The sequence below is a fragment of the Nerophis ophidion genome, linkage group LG10, assembly GCF_033978795.1.
Source record: "Nerophis ophidion isolate RoL-2023_Sa linkage group LG10, RoL_Noph_v1.0, whole genome shotgun sequence".
Lineage (NCBI taxonomy): Eukaryota > Metazoa > Chordata > Actinopteri > Syngnathiformes > Syngnathidae > Nerophis > Nerophis ophidion.
The window spans coordinates 37,674,623-37,693,504 of NC_084620.1; the positions used below are offsets into that span (position 1 = coordinate 37,674,623).

The window sequence follows — 18,882 nt, forward strand, 5'->3', positions numbered from 1 at the left end:
ATGGCTCTAGAGCCAGAAGCTGCTCTTGATGACTGCATCTGGCTTTCAGATAAATCTTAGCTGACATTGCCTAACACAATAAGTAATGAATAACTCCGCTGGTAGTCAGTGTTAAAAATAACGTTCAAAATATAAAACATTCCTGTTCATGAAGTTGTTTAATGGTAAGAAGTATTTTATTTATTATTGGTTAGCTTCAGAATAACAATGTTATTAAAAAGAGACTTATTATACTCTAAAAATGTTGACCTTACTTAAAAATGCAGGCATTTAGTGGTATTCAATGTTTAAAAACATTACATGGCTCTCACGGAAATACATTTTAAAATGTTAGGCTTTTATGGCTCTCTCAGCCAAAAAGGTTACCGACCCTTTGTTTAAAGCAGGGGTCTCAAACACGCGGACCAATTTTGGGACAACAACCGCACCGTAACACAACATAAACACAACAGAACAAATACCCAGAATCCCATGCAGCACTAACTTTTCCGGGCTACAATATACACCCCCAAACCCCGACCCCTATTGTAGCCCGGAAAAGTTATGGCTGCATTGGATTCTGGGTATTTGTTCTGTTGTGTTTATGTTGTGTTACGGTGCGGATGTTCTTCCAAAATGTGTTTGTCAATCTTGTTTGGTGTGGGTTCACATTGTGGCGCATATTTGTAACAGTGACAAAGTTGTTTATACGGCCACCCTCAGTGTGACTTGTATGGCTGTTGATCAACTATGTCTTGCAGTCACTTCCGTGGGTCTGCAGAAGCCTCATACAATATGTGACTGGGCCACACTGTATGGTGGAAAAGCGGACGAGACGGCAGGTTGTAGAGGACGCTAAAGGCAATGTCATCACGGCACGCCCTTAATATTGTTGTCCGGTGAAAACCGGGAGAATGATTGCCCCGGGAGATTGTCGGGAGGGGCACTGATATTCAGGTGTTTCACGGAAAGATCGCGAGAGTGGGCAAGCATGTTGCTAGGGCGAGAAAGCCATTCAAAGAAGGTGAATTCACTAAAAAGTGAATGATAGATTTTTTAAAGAAATTTTTCCTTGCGCCCCAGCCTCATCCAGTGGCCCCCAAGTAAATTGAGTTTGAGACCCCTGGTCGAAAGTGTTCGTCAACTGAGGTACATGTGCCCACAACATGGCCCCCATTCGTGTTGGTGTCAGTCCTGGCGCGTTTATCTATGCATGGTGCGGTCATATGTGTACACTATTTATTACACATTTCTAGTTTTTCATTGTTTGACTTTTGTTGCTGTAAGGAAAAATGGCGCTGCTGAAGTGGCTGCAGTTTGTAGCAGCTCTGTGCTCGTTTGTCCTCCTTTGTGTTATTTCATGCTTCCCTCTTTTACATGTGGTTTACCTTTTCAGTTTGAACCCACTTGCACAACGAGCAGTGGCACTTTTGTTACTTTTTTGTGGAGTTTTTGAATCTTCACTGCAACCACATATTTTCCCTACCCTGGAATAAATATGTATATTCTATTTATGGCATTTTCCAGGAGTTTGTGCAACTGCAGTTAATATTTGTTTTTTCACCAATTCTCAAGAGGCGAGAATATGCGGGGAGCTTCTGCACAGAAAGACAGAGCGATGGCACCTTGATGTAACTCCTATGTTCTTTATCACGTCTAAGAACTCATCGTTTCGCCACTGACACTTTCCTGCTCCTTAGTCCACCATTTATTTTCAATTTGTCTGTTCTGGCAAATAATTTGGGAGATTGTTACCTTTGGAGGACTTAATAGGTTGGGTGATCAATCGTTCACATTGCAGTCCCGTGGGTATGATACATATCTGACTTATAGCCACATAAGAACTCAGAGGCTTATGTTTGATTTAAAATATATATATAACAATAAAAAATGTAATACAGGTCACATAAGGGCAAAATAAATCTGAATTGACCTGCAGTGTGAACATAGCTGTTTACTTTTTTTGTAAGCCATTCTGGAGTTTTCTATCATGTCTTTCTTACTGTGTGCAGGTGGATGTGTTCGCATACGGCATCATCCTGTGTGAAATAATCGCAAGGATACAGGCTGACCCTGACGTCCTGCCACGCACTGAGGTACCCTAATTATGTTTAATGCTTAATATCATAGCGTCATTTACTTTCAGCCTTTGTGTTGTGGCTTTGAATGACATCAACATTTTTGAAGTAGGTGCCTAAAAACAGCAGAGCACTGTAATGCTTCCCAACTAGATTAACTGTGGCATCACCACTTATTGGTATGTGGCGAATAGAACGAAATACCTTTTTTATATTTTATATTTGTATTCAAATGTTAAGTGCAATACAAATAAAATCCATTTTTATTATTTAATGACAAGACACAACTGTGCAGATTTTAAGGTAGTGTAATGAACATTAAGTTAAAAAATATTTGAAGAAAGTGTCTTTAATGCTTGTTTATCTGATAACTTGGACCTTGATGAGAGGGGAAACTTCTTAAACAACAAACACAAAAAAAAACGAGTAGTTGCTTGATTGCAGCTCTTCAGATGAACAAAGTGCATTTTAAAAAGACTAACTTCATAAGAAAGGCAGCACGGTGGAACAATGGTTAGTGCGTGTGCCTCACAATACAAATCTTTTTGGATCTTTTTGTTTAGAGTTTACATACAATACATAACACATCTCAATAACCATGTACAATTTTACGGTATATGTAAAAGGTGCAGCAATAAAGAAGAAGGCAGCATAAAATAGAGAGTAGATCCAGCAGAAAATATACATTATAAACAAAGAGATGTAGCTAACATAGAATAAGTACTTTCCATTTTGCTAAGAACTTTTCCTCCTAGAATAGACACCTCTCTGTGACCAACCAGTTTAATAATTCTGCAGTTTATCCAAAATTTTCAGGTTTTATAAAATATTTGAAATTGGGTTTGACATATACTGGTTATGAAATGTGGTATATGTAGCCAAATTTTTTAAAAGGTACAATCTCAAATTTGGGGTAGCATGGTGGAAGAGGGGTTAGTGCGTGTGCTTCACAATACGAAGGTCCTGAGTAGTCCTGGATTCAATCCCGGGCTCGGGATATTTCTGTGTGGAGTTTGCATGTTCTCCCTGTGACTGCGTGGGTTCCCTCCGGGTACTCCGTCTTTCTCCCACTTCCAAAGACATGCACCTGGGGATAGGTTGATTGGCAACACTAAATTGGCCCCAATGTGTGAATGTGAGTGTTTAATGTTGTCTATCTGTGTTGGCCCTGTGATGAGGTGGCGATTTGTCCAGGGTGTACAACTCCATCTGCCCAAATGCAGCTCAGATAGGCTCCAGCACCCCCCGGGACCCTGAATGGTACAAGCGGTAGAAGATGGATGGATAACTCTGAATTGAACTTTTCTTCCGGTTAACTCTGTTTAAAAACAGGGGTTGCTGTTTTTTCTGATTACCGTCTCCCAGCCTGGCTGGCCCATTAGTTTAGATTGGCCATGAAAGGCCTCCCAGCCATCACACCACCTCATTGCTCAAGAGTGCCCCATCTTCAGTGTTATCTGTTGGGCAAAAATTTAAGTTACAAGCATAGCCGCCATTAGTTGGTTCAGTAAAAGTCTCAGGGAACCCTGCAATATCCGACCAAAACATCTAGTCTTACCCGCTAGCATTAGTTTATAGCTTCAGATCGTCCTAATTTTGTTTTTCCTAGCATTGGAGGGAAGAACATGACATGAGTGTGAATTCCCCCACACGAGACTGAGCTGTAGACATTAGACGCCGTTTCTTTTAAGGGCACCTTCTCCTGCCGGCATGTCCCTTTTTCTTGCTAACAGCATCCCACCATTTCCTGAGCCACAGATGACCCGTTGAATACGCACACCATGTCCTTTCCCTCCCGCTCAAGCTTGACAAAGTTGCCCAGACATATGGCACCCACCTCATGGTGGGGTAGTAGGCAAATGGCACAGACATAAGCGCCAGGTGCACTCACTGTAACGGACATTGGGTCGCTACATGATTTTCGTACGATTTTATTTTTTTCTTGCACAAGCTGCACGAGAGATGGTTCAAATTCGGTATTGATTTTGGTATTCGGTATTGTTTCATGTAAAATCAAACAGTGCAATATTTCAATACCTTTGTTGCTCTTGACGTCACATCCAGTTGCAGACTAAACACTCGGCAGGGAAAGAAGTACTGAAGCAGCACTCAGAACAGACTTGGCCAAACTGCTTCTAGTTAATATTACAATTTTTCATAAATACAAAGCAAGTATACTTAAAAGAAAGCACTCTGATGTAATGCTCAGTGGCCTTGTGGTTAGTGTCCGCCCTAAAATCGGTAGGTCGTGAGTTCAAACCCTGGCCGAGTCATAACAAAGACTATAAAAATGGGGCCCATTACATCCCTGCTCGGCACTCAGCATCAAGGGGTTGGAATTGGGGGTTAAATCACCAAAATGATGCCCAAGCGCGGCCACTGCTGATGCTCACTGCTCCCCTAACCTCCCAGGGGGTGGAACAAGGGGATGGGTCAAATGCAGAGGGTATTTTTAAAACACCTAGTGTGTGTGTGACTTTCAGTGGTACTCTTCACTTTGAAGCACTTTTCAAAACATTACATTGGCTTTTCCGTATACATGCTACTGATTAGCATTGGCAATTTTACATGGCGATTTCAACAATCAGTGTAGTACAGTACAGAAAATATTCAGGTCTGTTAAATTTTCACTTTGTTTAATTTTAGTAATTTGCTAAAATCAAGTTATTTTTATTTCTCAATGAATACACAGCACCCCATCTTGACAAAAAAAAAACAAATGTAGACATCTTAGCAAATTTATTAAAACAAGAACAAGAGGTGACAAGAACCCGATGATTACTCTGTCAGAGCTACAACATTCCTCTGTGGTGAGAAGAACCTTCCAGAAGGACCACCATCTCTGCTGCAATCCACCAAGCAGGCCTGTATGATAGTGTGGCCAGACGGAAGCCATTGCTTAGTATAAGTTTATTAAAATGCACCTGAAAGACTCTGACCATGAGAAGGTAAATTCTCTAGTCTGATGAGACAAAGATAGAATTATTTGGCGTAAATGTCAGGCGTCATGTTTGGAGGAAACACCAGGCCAATACCATCCCTACAGTGAATTGAGGTGGTGGCAGCAGCATGCTGTGCGGATCAGCGGCAGGAACTGGGAGACAAGTCAGGATAGAGGGAAAAGTGAATGCAGCAATATGCAGAGACACCTCAAATGTGAACCAGTGCTACCCATCCAACCTAATGTAGCTTGAGAGGTGTTACAAAAAGAAATAGGCGAAACTGTCCAAGGTAGGTGTGCCAAGATTGTGGCATCGGATTTAAAAGGACTTGAGGCTGTAATTGATGCCACGGTTTGTTATATTTAATACATTAGCAAAAATGTCTACATTTGATTTTTTTTCTGTCGAGATGGGGTGCTAAGAAGTGTACATTAATAAAAAAAAATTAACTTTTTGATTTTAGCAAATGGCTGCAATGAAACGGTGTGAAACATTTAAAGGGGTCTGAACACTTTTCATACCCACTGTAAATACAAAACTTAAAGTATAAATACTAAGTCTCAACAAAAGATAAGACTGGCACATTCAACTTCCTTGCATGGCAACAGACCAGTGGTCCCCAACCACTGTGCTGCAGCCCGGTACCGGTCCGCGGACCGATCGGTACCACACAAGAAAAAAAAAATTTTTTTTTGTGTTTTTTTTTAATAAATCAACATTAAAAACACAATATATACATTATATATCAATATAGATCAATACAGTCTGCAGGGATACAGGCCGTGAGCACACATGATTGTATTTCTTTATGAAAAAAAACAACAAAAAACCGCACAACCCACCCCCCCCCCCGTGGGACAAATTTTCAAGCATTGACTGGCAATAGACAATACACTGCTGCCATCTAATGTTTTGCAATTGCAACTGCATGCAAAGTCGGCATTGTATTACCTGCAAATGAGACTCCGAAATGGAATAAGAAAAGAAGATAGAGCAAGAAAACAGCACAGTTATCAGCTCATGACAACATTGTATTGTTACACAATTCATCAGTAATTATCAATTAATGTTCATACTAGAGTACCATTAAGCACTGGTATTGATTCCCATGTACCGGCGATTTGGCACCGTAGCGATTCAAATGTGAAAGGTATCCATCCCTACCTGTGACCCCTTTTTTGGATCACGGATTTAGAACATTGCATTTATTCCAGCCGGTCCTTAAACACACCAGTGTTCTTGTCTTCCAAACAGAATCTGTGACTCGCATTATTTTCAGTAGGGCCTTAGAAACAGCAGACCTGTTAATTACACGATCTTGGATTGGTATAAAGATATTGCTTGTTTTAATTTGAGCATATTATTATATCTGTATTGGAATTACAGTAAATATTTGCATGTTTATTCCAACCAAACCCTGAACATTGACTCTGATGATTGCATAACATTCATACCAAGTAATACATTGAGGGTTTTTCTGTTTTATTTTAGACTACTTTTTGGATTTTTGTCATTTTGAGTCATCTTTTAATGTAGCTGCTATAAGAAATACATTTTATGCACCAGACCAATAAAGTATCTGTTAGGTAAGTGCTGAAGTAATGTTTAAGGTGTGCTTTGAAATGATGTGCAAATTACACTATGAACAATGGTAAAGGAATAATTGAGTTAAAAGGGCCCATTCTGTCACACATGGATGGAAGCGATGTTTGCAGTCTCCTTGTGTCAGTTTGTGGTACTGTAGCTGGCCCTTACCTCCTTTGCTGTTTGTGTGTGCAGGACTTTGGTCTGGACGTGGTCACCTTCACCCAGATGGTGGGAGACTGTCCCACAGACTTCCTGGACCTGGCTGTCCTCTGCTGTAACGTAAGAAGGCTTTCATGGACTTCAAGTTGCAAGACATGAATGAGTGGCTTGTGCAGCCCTTTGAGACACTCGTGACTTAGGGCTGTATAAATAAACATTGATTGATTGATGTTTGCTGTGTTTCCTGCCAGCTGAGCGCCAGGTGGCGTCCATCTTTCTCTCACATCGTGGTGGATCTGGAGAAGAGGAGGCAGAGGGTGGAGCTCACAGTGTCAGGTGACTTTCTTTAGGGTCTCTAACTCTTGTTTTTTTGTTTTTTTTTTGGGGGGGGGGGGTTAGCACATAGTAAAACTAGAATTAATTCTTTATTAATGGGATGATATCACACTAATCTGCTTAGTTATCGCTAATACAAAGCTGAGATGTTTGTTCTGATGTTGAGTGTTGATCACACTGGACTGGTCTTTAATGTGCATAATCAATCCAGCATTGTTCAGTATGTGGTCCTCAGTGGAGAACGTTTGGACAATGGAACATGTTTCTACTCTTAAGTAACAGCTGGACTTTAGTTAGCGAAAATACTTTGCCTCCCGATTGTTTGTAGTGACTTTAAGGTAGTAGCAGTATTGAGGTATCACAAGTGGCTTCATCGACATCTGAATGGGCTTTCAATAACTACGATACTGGTTCTGTGGTGCAATGTAATCATTATGATACTGGTTGTGTGGTGCAATCTAATTATTTTGATACTGGTTCTGTGGTGCAATGGAATTGTTATGATACTGGTTCTGTGGTGCAATGTAATTATTATGATACTGGTTCTGTGGTGCAATGTAATTATTACGATACTGGTCCTGTGGTGCAATGTAATTATTACGATACTGGTCCTGTGGTGCAATGTAATTTATTATGATACTGGTTCTGTGGTGCAATGCAATCATGGTACTGGTTCTGTGGTGCAAAGTAATTATGATACTGGTTCTGTGGTGCAATGTAATTATTATGATATTGGTTCTGTGGTTCAATGTAATTATTACGATACTGGTTCTGTGGTGCAATGTAATTATTACGATACTGGTTCTCTGGTGCAATATAATCATGATACTGGTTCTGTGATGCAATGTAATCATTATGATACTGGTTCTGTGATGCAATGTAATCATTATGATACTGGTTCTGTGGTGCAATGTAATCATTATGATACTGGTTCTGTGGTGCAATGTAATTATGATACTGATTCTGTGGTGCAATTTAATCATTATGATACTGGTTTTGTGGCGCAATGTAATCATGATACTGGTTCAGTGGTGCAATGTAATCATTATGACACTGGTTATTTGGTGTAATGTAGTTATGATACTGGTTCTGTGGTGCGAAGTAATTATTAGGATACTGGTTCTGTGGACCAATGTAATCATTATGATACTGGTTCTGTGGTGCAATGTAGTTATGATACTGGTTCTGTGGTGCAAAGTAATCATTACGATACTGGTCCTGTGGTGCAATGTAATTATAACGATACTGGTCCTGTGGTGCAATGTAATTATTACGATACTGGTCCTGTGGTGCAATGTAATCATGATACTGGTTCTGTGGTGCAATGTAATTATTACGATACTGGTCCTGTGGTGCAATGTAATTATTACGATACTGGTCCTGTGGTGCAATGTAATTATTATGATACTGGTCCTGTGGTGCAATGTAATTATTATGATACTGGTCCTGTGGTGCAATGTAATTAATATGATACTGGTTCCGTGATGCAATGTAATCATTATGATACTGGTTCTGTGGTGCAACGTAGTTATGATACTGGTTCTGTGGTGCAATTTAGTTATGATACTGGTTCTGTGGTGCAATGTAATTATTATGATACTGGTTCTGTGATGCAATGTAATCATTATGATACTGGTTCTGTGATGCAATGTAATCATTATGATACTGGTTCTGTGATGCAATGTAATCAATATGATACTGGTTCTGTGATGCAATGTAATCATTATGATGCTGGTTCTGTGGTGCAATTTAGTTATGGTACTGGTTCTGTGGTGCAATGTAATTATTATGATACTGGTTCTGTGATGCAATGTAATCATGATACTGGTTCTGTGATGCAATGTAATCAATATGATACTGGTTCTGTGATGCAATGTAATCATTATGATACTGGTTCTGTGGTGCAATGTAGTTATGATACTGGTTCTGTGGTGCAATGTAATCATTATGATACTGGTTCTGTGATGCAATGTAATCATTATGATACTGGTTCTGTGGTGCAATGTAATTATTATGATACTGGTTCTGTGATGCAATGTAATCACTATGATACTGGTTCTGTGGTGCAATGTAGTTATGATACTGGATCTGTGATGCAATGTAATCATTATGATACTGGTTCTGTGATGCAATGTAATCAATATGATACTGGTTCTGTGATGCAATGTAATCATTATGATACTGGTTCTGTGGTGCAATGTAATTATTATGATACTGGTTCTGTGGTGCAATGTAATCATTATGATACTGGTTCTGTGATGCAATGTAATCAATATGATACTGGTTCTGTGATGCAATGTAATCAATATGATACTGGATCTGTAGTGCAATGTAATCATTATGATACTGGTTGTGTGGTGCAATCTAATTATTTTGATACTGGTTCTGTGGTGCAATGTAATTATTATGATACTGGTTCTGTTGTGCAATGTAATTATTACGATATTGGTCCTGTGGTGCAATGTAATTATTACGATACTGGTCCTGTGGTGCAATGTAATTATTTCGATACTGGTCCTGTGGTGCAATGTAATTTATTATGATACTGGTTCTGTGGTGCAATGCAATCATGATACTGGTTCTGTGGTGCAATATAATCATGATACTGGTTCTGTGATGCAATGTAATCATTATGATACTGGTTCTGTGATGCAATGTAATCATTATGATACTGGTTCTGTGGTGCAATGTAATCATTATGATACTGGTTCTGTGGTGCAATGTAATTATGATACTGGTTTTGTGGCGCAATGTAATCATGATACTGGTTCAGTGGTGCAATGTAATCATTATGACACTGGTTATTTGGTGTAATGTAGTTATGATACTGGTTCTGTGGTGCGAAGTAATTATTAGGATACTGGTTCTGTGGACCAATGTAATCATTATGATACTGGTTCTGTGGTGCAATGTAGTTATGATACTGGTTCTGTGGTGCAAAGTAATCATTACGATACTGGTCCTGTGGTGCAATGTAATTATAACGATACTGGTCCTGTGGTGCAATGTAATTATTACGATACTGGTCCTGTGGTGCAATGTAATCATGATACTGGTTCTGTGGTGCAATGTAATTATTACGATACTGGTCCTGTGGTGCAATGTAATTATTACGATACTGGTCCTGTGGTGCAATGTAATTATTATGATACTGGTCCTGTGGTGCAATGTAATTATTATGATACTGGTCCTGAGGTGCAATGTAATCAATATGATACTGGTTCTGTGATGCAATGTAATCATTATGATACTGGTTCTGTGGTGCAACGTAGTTATGATACTGGTTCTGTGGTGCAATTTAGTTATGATACTGGTTCTGTGGTGCAATGTAATTATTATGATACTGGTTCTGTGATGCAATGTAATCATTATGATACTGGTTCTGTGATGCAATGTAATCATTATGATACTGGTTCTGTGATGCAATGTAATCAATATGATACTGGTTCTGTGATGCAATGTAATCATTATGATACTGGTTCTGTGGTGCAATTTAGTTATGGTACTGGTTCTGTGGTGCAATGTAATTATTATGATACTGGTTCTGTGATGCAATGTAATCATTATGATACTGGTTCTGTGATGCAGTGTAATCAATATGATACTGGTTCTGTGATGCAATGTAATCATTATGATACTGGTTCTGTGGTGCAATGTAGTTATGATACTGGTTCTGTGGTGCAATGTAATCATTATGATACTGGTTCTGTGATGCAATGTAATCAATATGATACTGGTTCTGTGATGCAATGTAATCATTATGATACTGGTTCTGTGGTGCAATGTAATTATTATGATACTGGTTCTGTGGTGCAATGTAGTTATGATACTGGTTCTGTGATGCAATGTAATCATTATGATACTGGTTCTGTGATGCAATGTAATCAATATGATACTGGTTCTGTGATGCAATGTAATCATTATGATACTGGTTCTGTGGTGCAATGTAATTATTATGATACTGGTTCTGTGATGCAATGTAATCATTATGATACTGGTTCTGTGATGCAATGTAATCAATATGATACTGGTTCTGTGATGCAATGTAATCAATATGATACTGGTTCTGTGATGCAATGTAATCATGATACTGGTTCTGTGGTGCAATGTAGTTATGATACTGGTTCTGTGGTGCAATGTAATTATTATGATACTGGTTTTGTGGTGCAATGTAATCATTATGATACTGGTTCTGTGGTGCAATGTAGTTATGATACTGGTTCTGTGGTGCAAAGTAATCATTAGGATACTGGTTCTGTGGTGCAATGTAGTTATGATACGGGTTCTGTGGTGCAAAGTAATCATTATGATACTAGTTCTGTGGTGCAAAGTAATCATTATGATACTGGTTCTGTGGTGCAAAGTAATCATTATGATACTAGTTCTGTGGTGCAAAGTAATCATTATGATACTGGTTCTGTGGTGCAATGAAATTATTAGGATACTGGTTCTGTGGTGCAGTTTAGTTATGATACTGGTTCTGTGGTGCAATGTAATTATTATGATACTGGTTCTGTGATGCAATGTAATCATTATGATACTAGTTCTGTGGTGCAAAGTAATCATTATGATACTAGTTCTGTGGTGCAAAGTAATCATTAGGATACTAGTTCTGTGGTGCAATGAAATTATTAGGATACTGGTTCTGTGGTGCAATGAAATTATTAGGATACTGGTTCTGTGGTGCAATTTAGTTATGATACTGGTTCTGTGGTGCAATGTAATTATTATGATACTGGTTCTGTGATGCAATGTAATCATTATGATACTGGTTCTGTGATGCAATGTAATCAATATGATACTGGTTCTGTGATGCAATGTAATCATTATGATACTGGTTCTGTGGTGCAATGTAGTTATAATACTGGTTCTGTGGTGCAATGTAGTTATGATACTGGTTCTGTGGTGCAATGTAATTATTATGATACTGGTTTTGTGGTGCAATGTAATCATTATGATACTGGTTCTGTGGTGCAATGTAGTTATGATACTGGTTTTGTGGTGCAAAGTAATCATTTGGATACTGGTTCTGTGGTGCAATGTAGTTATGATACGGGTTCTGTGGTGCAAAGTAATCATGATACTAGTTCTGTGGTGCAAAGTAATCATTATGATACTGGTTCTGTGGTGCAAAGTAATCATTATGATACTGGTTCTGTGGTGCAATGTAATCATTAGGATACTGGTTCTGTGGTGCAATGAAATTATTAGGATACTGGTTCTGTGGTGCAATGTAATTATTAGGATACTGGTTCTGTGGTGCAATGTATTAACGATACTAGTTCTGTGGTGCAATTTAATACGATACTGGTTCTGTGGTTCAATGTAATTATGATACTGGTTCTGTGGTGCAATGTAATTATTACGATACGAGTTCTGTGGTGCAATTTAATACGATACTGGTTCTCTGGTTCAATATAATTATGATACTGGTTCTGTGGTGCAATGTATTAACGATACTGGTTCTGTAGTGCAATGTAATCATTATGATACGGTTCTGTGGTGCAATGTAATTATTACGATACTGGTTCTGCGGATCAATGTGATTATGATACTGTTTTTTTTCTGGTCCAAGGTAATCATTATGATACTGGTTCTGTGGTGCAATGTAATTATTTTGATACTTGTTCTGGGGTGTAATGTAATCATTATGATACTGGTTCTGTGGTGCAATGTAATTATTTTGATACTTGTTCTGTGGTGCAATGTAATTATTATGATACTTGTTCTGTGGTGCTATGTAATTATTTTGATACCTGTTCTGTGATGTAATGTAATTATTTTGATATTGGTTCTACAACATTCTAGTTAATAAATGACCATGTACAGTTAAAGGGTTTTCTTCTCCACTTTCTCGTGCCCTCCAAACCCTTACTAGAATGTATTATTGTTTTGAGCTTTCTAATTATCGGCTGCTTCCTACTGAGGTCGTATTTGCGCTTTAGCAAAATAAAAGTGCATGTTATCATGATGGCATTTCCTGTATATTTTTGCTCTGTCCTTCCAGAAGTTTCCCCAGCAGCCGGCCCCCTAAGGAGGCGGTCCCTCGGCCTGCCGTCAGACCCCCGCCTCTCCCGCAGCAAATCGGACATGCTCCACAGCCTGGACGCCACCCCGTCTGTCAGCCCCTCACACCCCGCCCGCATCAACCCCTTCTCCCAGCGGGAGGACCTGAAAGGCGGCAAGATCAAGTTGTACGACACGCCCAGCAAGTCGGTCATCTCCCTCACCTTCACGCTGCCGCCGCCACCCGAACCCTGTGGCGGCCCCCCGGAGGCCGACCCGTGTCGGAGGCACCGGCGCTGCCACTCTCTGCCGTGCATGCCCCCCTCCCACTTCAGTGCCGCCTGGAGCCGGGTCTTCCCCGAGGAGACGTGGCTGTGTGGCGCTGTGAACTGTGAAGACCAGAGACTGCTGAGGGGGGGAAAGGACGCACTGGAAGGGGGCGGGGCTTCTGGCTTGCTGGATGATTCCGGCATTCCACCGTCTCTTGACCCCATCTCATTGGACAAAGAGAAGCATGAGGACGAGCCTATGGACTGCACCAGCTCTCCAGAGACACAAGACTCCTCCTCGTCGTACTCCAAGCTCTCCTCCCCTCCTTCCCACTCCTCCACCCCTTTCTCAAACGGCTGGGTGTCGACCATCTCCTCCCGCCGGACCCCCCTGCCTCATTTGGACAACAGCAAAGTGGTGGTGAACGGACCTCTGAGTTGGAGCAGCACCTTGTCCAACAACAACAGCTACCACTCCCCGTCCGGCGAGACCGCCGCTTTGTCGCGTTTTGGCTCCGGCAGCGGTCAGTCTCTGGACCAGGAGGAGGTCATCTCCTGCCCTGGATGCTGCCTGGCAGGCCTTCGCTTCCCGTCCGTGTGCCTCAGGGCGCCATCGAGGAGGAACGCCTACAAGAACCTGAACGGGGACCACACAGCCTCCCGTGGGCTGCTCAGTCCTGGACCCAAGGGTCTACCGCCCTCTCCCACGCCGACCACCACCAGCTTGGAGCCGGCACTCGGTTTGCCGAAAGCGCACACCTAAATTTGCTCTTGTCGGTAAAATGGCCCCAAAAATTCCCGCAACTCGTGGGTCATGTGATAATTTGCACATATTTTAATGCAGTAATATAAATGCGTGTTTTGATTACCTAAACACGTTGTGGCCTCCAACGCCTGATAGCTTGGCTTTGGTTTGTACAGCGCCCTCTGCTGGGCTGAGGGTGCCTTCCCTGCGTGGATGAGAATATGCAGCATCCAATCTCGCATGTAAACATGTTGGCTTCCTGCCACGTGACCGCTGACTGATGCTCCGATGAGGAATGTTAAGCTTAGTATTATTACTGTTGAAATGTTTTTTCTTTGGAATGTATGGTGCTGTTGAACTTTGTCTTCAAAAATATTCAAGAGTTGTTAGTGCACCACTGAGGGTGTGTGTGTGTGTCTCTACTGTTCATTTGGCATTTTTGTTGCTGTTTTTTGTTTTGTTGGACCCCCTTTGGGTGCCACTTAAAAGCACTTCAACTGTTATTGAAACTTGTTGTTTTGGCAATGGATGTCCAAAATATGATTAAGAGTTGTTTGCATTATTATTAAAACTGAATAAATGATGAAATGCAAAATTTTTTTATTCATAGGTTGAGTCAAAAGGCAAATGCGATTTAATCATGGAGAGTGTTTTGGATCAAGCTTTTACTATATTCTTTAACAGAATGGAGGATATTATTGTTTTAGCCACTACACAAAGCACTGAAAATTAGGCTAATGTGTTGTTTACTGTATTTAGCTTCACTCCCAACCACAATATTAAATGCCATATTATTTGTTAAATAATATGTGTGTGTAAAATTTGTATATACAGGGCTCGAATTTAACCACGGCAACTACGACACTTGCCATAATGCCCTAAAAAAATTGACCAACATCTGTGGCAAGAACATGCTGTGACCGCCCTAGACTTTTTACTTGTTAATGGACGAGGGCTGTAATGGTAAACGGTATAATTATAATTCGTGATGAAATTCCAGACGGTTAGCGTTGCGCTCGACCAGCCTTCCTCTCCGGGAATAAAAAACAAGCTGATCCCTCCCAAGTTCTTTTGAATGACATATACAGTGGGGCAAAAAAGTATTTAGTCAGCCACCGATTGTGCAAGTTCTCCCACTTAAAATGATGACAGAGGTCTGTAATTTTCATCATAGGTACACTTCAACTGTGAGAGACAGAATGTGGAAAAAAAATCCAGGAATTCACATTATAGGAATTTTAAAGAATATATTTGTAAATTATGGTGGAAAATAAGTATTTGGTCAACCATTCAAAGCTTTCACTGATGGAAGGAGGTTTTGGCTCAAAATCTCTCGATACGTGACCCCTTTCAATCTTTCCTTAACATGGATCAATCGTCCTCTCCCCTTAGCAGAAAAACAACCCCAAAGCATGATGTTTCCACCCCCATGCTTCATAGTAGTTATGGTGTTCTTGGGATGCAACTCAGTATTCTTCTTCCTCCAAACACGACGAGTTGAGTTTATACCAAAAAGTTCTTTTTTGGTTTCATCTGACCACATGACATTCTCCCAATCCTCTGCTGTATCATCCATGTATCCATTTTGGTATAAACTGCTCACTGCCTTGGAGACCTGCTGCGGCTATGAGTACGGCCTGGACTATTGATTTTCTTTCCTCTATCTACTTTAAGTTTACACCAGAGTCTACCCGAACCAGGGGCGTAGCCAGACATATTTCACTGGGGCACGTGCCCCACTGTTGATCTGCAGTGCCCCAGTAAGAATTTCACCAATAAAAAAAAAAAACGCTTCAGAGTTTTAGTCTACATAACATAGACAACAGCGCACATACTACTCAGAGGTGGGTAGTAACGCGCTACATTTACTCCGTTACATCTACTTGAGTAACTTTTGGTATAAATTGTACTTCTAAGAGTAGTTTTTATGCAACATACTTTTACTTTTACTTGAGTATATTTATAGAGAAGAAACGCTACTTTTACTCCGCTCCATTTATCTGCAATCAGGTCGCTACACGCTACTTTTTTTAATCGATCTGTTAATGCACGCTTTGTTTGTTTTGATTTTGTCAGACACGCATTCAAAGTAGGAACTACGCATGCCTGCGTTTCACCAATCACATGCAGTCACTGGTGACGTTGGACCAATCAAACAGAGCCAGGTGGTCACGTGACAGTCACAAGTAGAACCCGACATGTTGAAAAACTTATTGGGGTGTTACCATTTAGTGGTCAACTGTACGGCGGAATATGTACTGTACTGTGCAATCTACTAATAAAAGTTTCAATCTATCAATGAATCAATCAAAAGTGTAAACGAAAAAAGACACTTTTTATTTCAACCATACTTCCAACTCTAAGCCAAAAACTGATCGCACAGTTCCTGTCTTCACAATAAAAGCGCCGCTCCATCGCGCCTGCGCCAACAAAATAAGAGTCTCCGAAAGCCAGAGCAAACAAGCTAGCAAGCTACGGAGTTGGCCGGCAATGTATTTTTTGTAAAGTGTATAAAAACGAATATGGAAGCTGGACAAATAAGATGCCAAAAACCAACGACTTTCATGTGGTATTAGACAGGAAGGAGGAACTTTTTTTCTCCTCCATTTGAAAACCGGGACGTTATCAGCACTACTGTCAGGTAATACACCAACTTATATTTTTGTCTTCATTAAAGATAGGAATTTATATGTTAAACATGCATGTATATTCATTAAAACACCTTTACCATGTGAACAAAAACGGCAAAATAAATAAATATAAATTATATACTGTATATATAAAGGTATGTGTATATATGATATGTGTGTATGTATATGTATATATGAGGTAGATCACCTCGACTTGGTCATTTATTAAGTAATTGATAAACGTTGAAAAACTTATTGGGGTGTTACCATTTAGTGGTCAATTGTACGGAATATGTACTGTACTGTGCAATCTACTAATACAAGTTTCAATCAATCAATCAATGCCTACTGAGCCTATGGTGCTGTTAAGTTACTGTGGCTCAATTTGCCTTAATTTTTATTTTATTTTAATGTATTATTATTTAATATATAATATTGTTAGAGTTGCTTAAGAGATATTCCTGGCTGTGAATTTGCTCATTGCTATTTTTATGTTTTTGTGCATTTGTTGCCGTAATCATTAAACAAACAGGTTACTCATCAGTTACTCAGTACTTGAGTAGTTTTTTCCCAACATACTTTTTACTTTTACTTAAGTAAATATTTGGGTGACTACTTCTTACTTTTACTTGAGTAATACATCTCTAAAGTAACAGTACTCTTACTTGAGTACAATTTCTGGCTACTCTACCCACTTCTGATACTACTTAGTATGGGAATTGATTGCTACTGTATTCACTCCATTAACAATGAGCACATGGCTAATTAATATGGTAATTTATTCACGTGTGGATCGAGACTTCGGTTGAGAGAGGGGCTGCGAATCACTGCGTGAGGTAGGTGACGTTAGCCAACAACAATTTGTTAATTACAATATTTTGATTTTCATTTGACTCAAACTGTAACTCCTAGATGGATATCAAAGTTATTCGCCCGCAGCAGGAATGAGAGATGTAAGAAGTCCTAGCTAGCTAGGCAAAGTCATTGTCTTAAGTTGATGCTAAGTTAGCTAACGTTATTCCTTGTATGAAAACAAACATATTCATTTGCTGTACGAGCTGTCGGGGGAATTTCCAATCAACATGAAACATAATGTTGGTTATTGTCTGCTGGTTCTGCATCAATGATGATTTGGAGTAAGCATGTGTGAGTTTAGTGCTTCTCAAATGCTTTATCTTCTGGAAGAAAAACATTTTTCCATATCATCAAGTCGTGAGCCAAATGTTTAAATCATTCAAGTTTATTTCACAGAAAAATAGCACAGTAGACTTGTCTTGTTAATCGGTGTGAATTTGACTAAAATAATCTTGTTTTGTCACCAGAAAAATAGCTACAGCTAAAGCATCTGGTTTTGTTTCCAGAAAAAATAGTAACATTTCTGTATTTGTTTTCAGAAAGATGGCTAAAAATATTGGGTTTTGTTGCCCCATTTAGATTTTTAAAATAATATATTTCCATGTCTGTCCTGAGTCCTCCTCCAACTTGTTAGTCGGTTTGCCTTTTGCTAAAATACTCACTAATAGTCACTAGAAAAAAGGCTAGAATAATCTGGTTTTGTTGCCACAATTTTATTTTTTGCTCCCTAAACTTTTTTTTTTTTCATGCACACATGTGAGTGCGACTCACTGAAAATGACACATAATCCACTTTTATGTCACGACCCACCAGTTGGGGAACCCCTGGTCAACTGTATAACAGTTACTGTAATATTTCCATGTCTGTCCAGAGTGATTGACCACTTTGCAAAAATGAAAAGGAGACGTTACAGTTTACTTCTCAGAAAATGATACCCTGAACAGACACACAACAGTTGTTCATTTATTTTACTACTGTGGCTTTATTGTTTTGTGTATATTTTATAGTTTTGTGTATCTGAAATAGGATTCGCCACATTGCCATAAATGGAAGTTAAATAATATAAAAGAACCCAGAGATGTAGGGGTGCTTTATTTTTTGTTTTACTTTTGTAGATGTTAAATTTGCTGATGATTACTGCAATATATATTTCAAAAACATTCATAGCTCTTCCTTTTTGCTTTAACCAGTAGCAGTTTAGAAGTCTGGAGTAAAAAAGTGCACAAGTAGGTCAAATGCATTAGTTAATTTCAGGTGGTTAATCAAAGATCCATACAACATAATCTGATATGATTT

General features: G+C 39.6%; 1 protein-coding gene and 1 long non-coding RNA gene across 4 annotated transcripts in view; one reads left to right on the forward strand and one right to left on the reverse strand.

Annotated features, from left to right (window-relative positions):
- The window catches only part of tesk1b (testis associated actin remodelling kinase 1b), a 37,042-nt gene extending 22,346 nt beyond the window's left edge, over positions 1-14,696 (forward strand). For all 3 annotated transcript variants that reach the window (XM_061913645.1, XM_061913647.1, XM_061913646.1), the window contains 4 exons: positions 1,992-2,075; positions 6,779-6,865; positions 6,997-7,081; positions 13,089-14,696. In XM_061913645.1, coding sequence (XP_061769629.1) covers positions 1,992-2,075; positions 6,779-6,865; positions 6,997-7,081; positions 13,089-14,119 — 1,287 coding nt within the window. In that variant the 3' untranslated portion in view covers positions 14,120-14,696. The remainder of the gene's footprint in view (positions 1-1,991; positions 2,076-6,778; positions 6,866-6,996; positions 7,082-13,088) is intronic.
- On the reverse strand, positions 1,467-6,879 carry LOC133560767 (uncharacterized). The gene is made up of 3 exons (XR_009808516.1): positions 6,755-6,879; positions 3,413-3,514; positions 1,467-3,310 (listed from the first exon to the last, which is right to left on the reverse strand). It is a non-coding gene; the product is annotated as an uncharacterized LOC133560767 (long non-coding RNA).
- Positions 14,697-18,882: the final 4,186 nt, after the last annotated feature.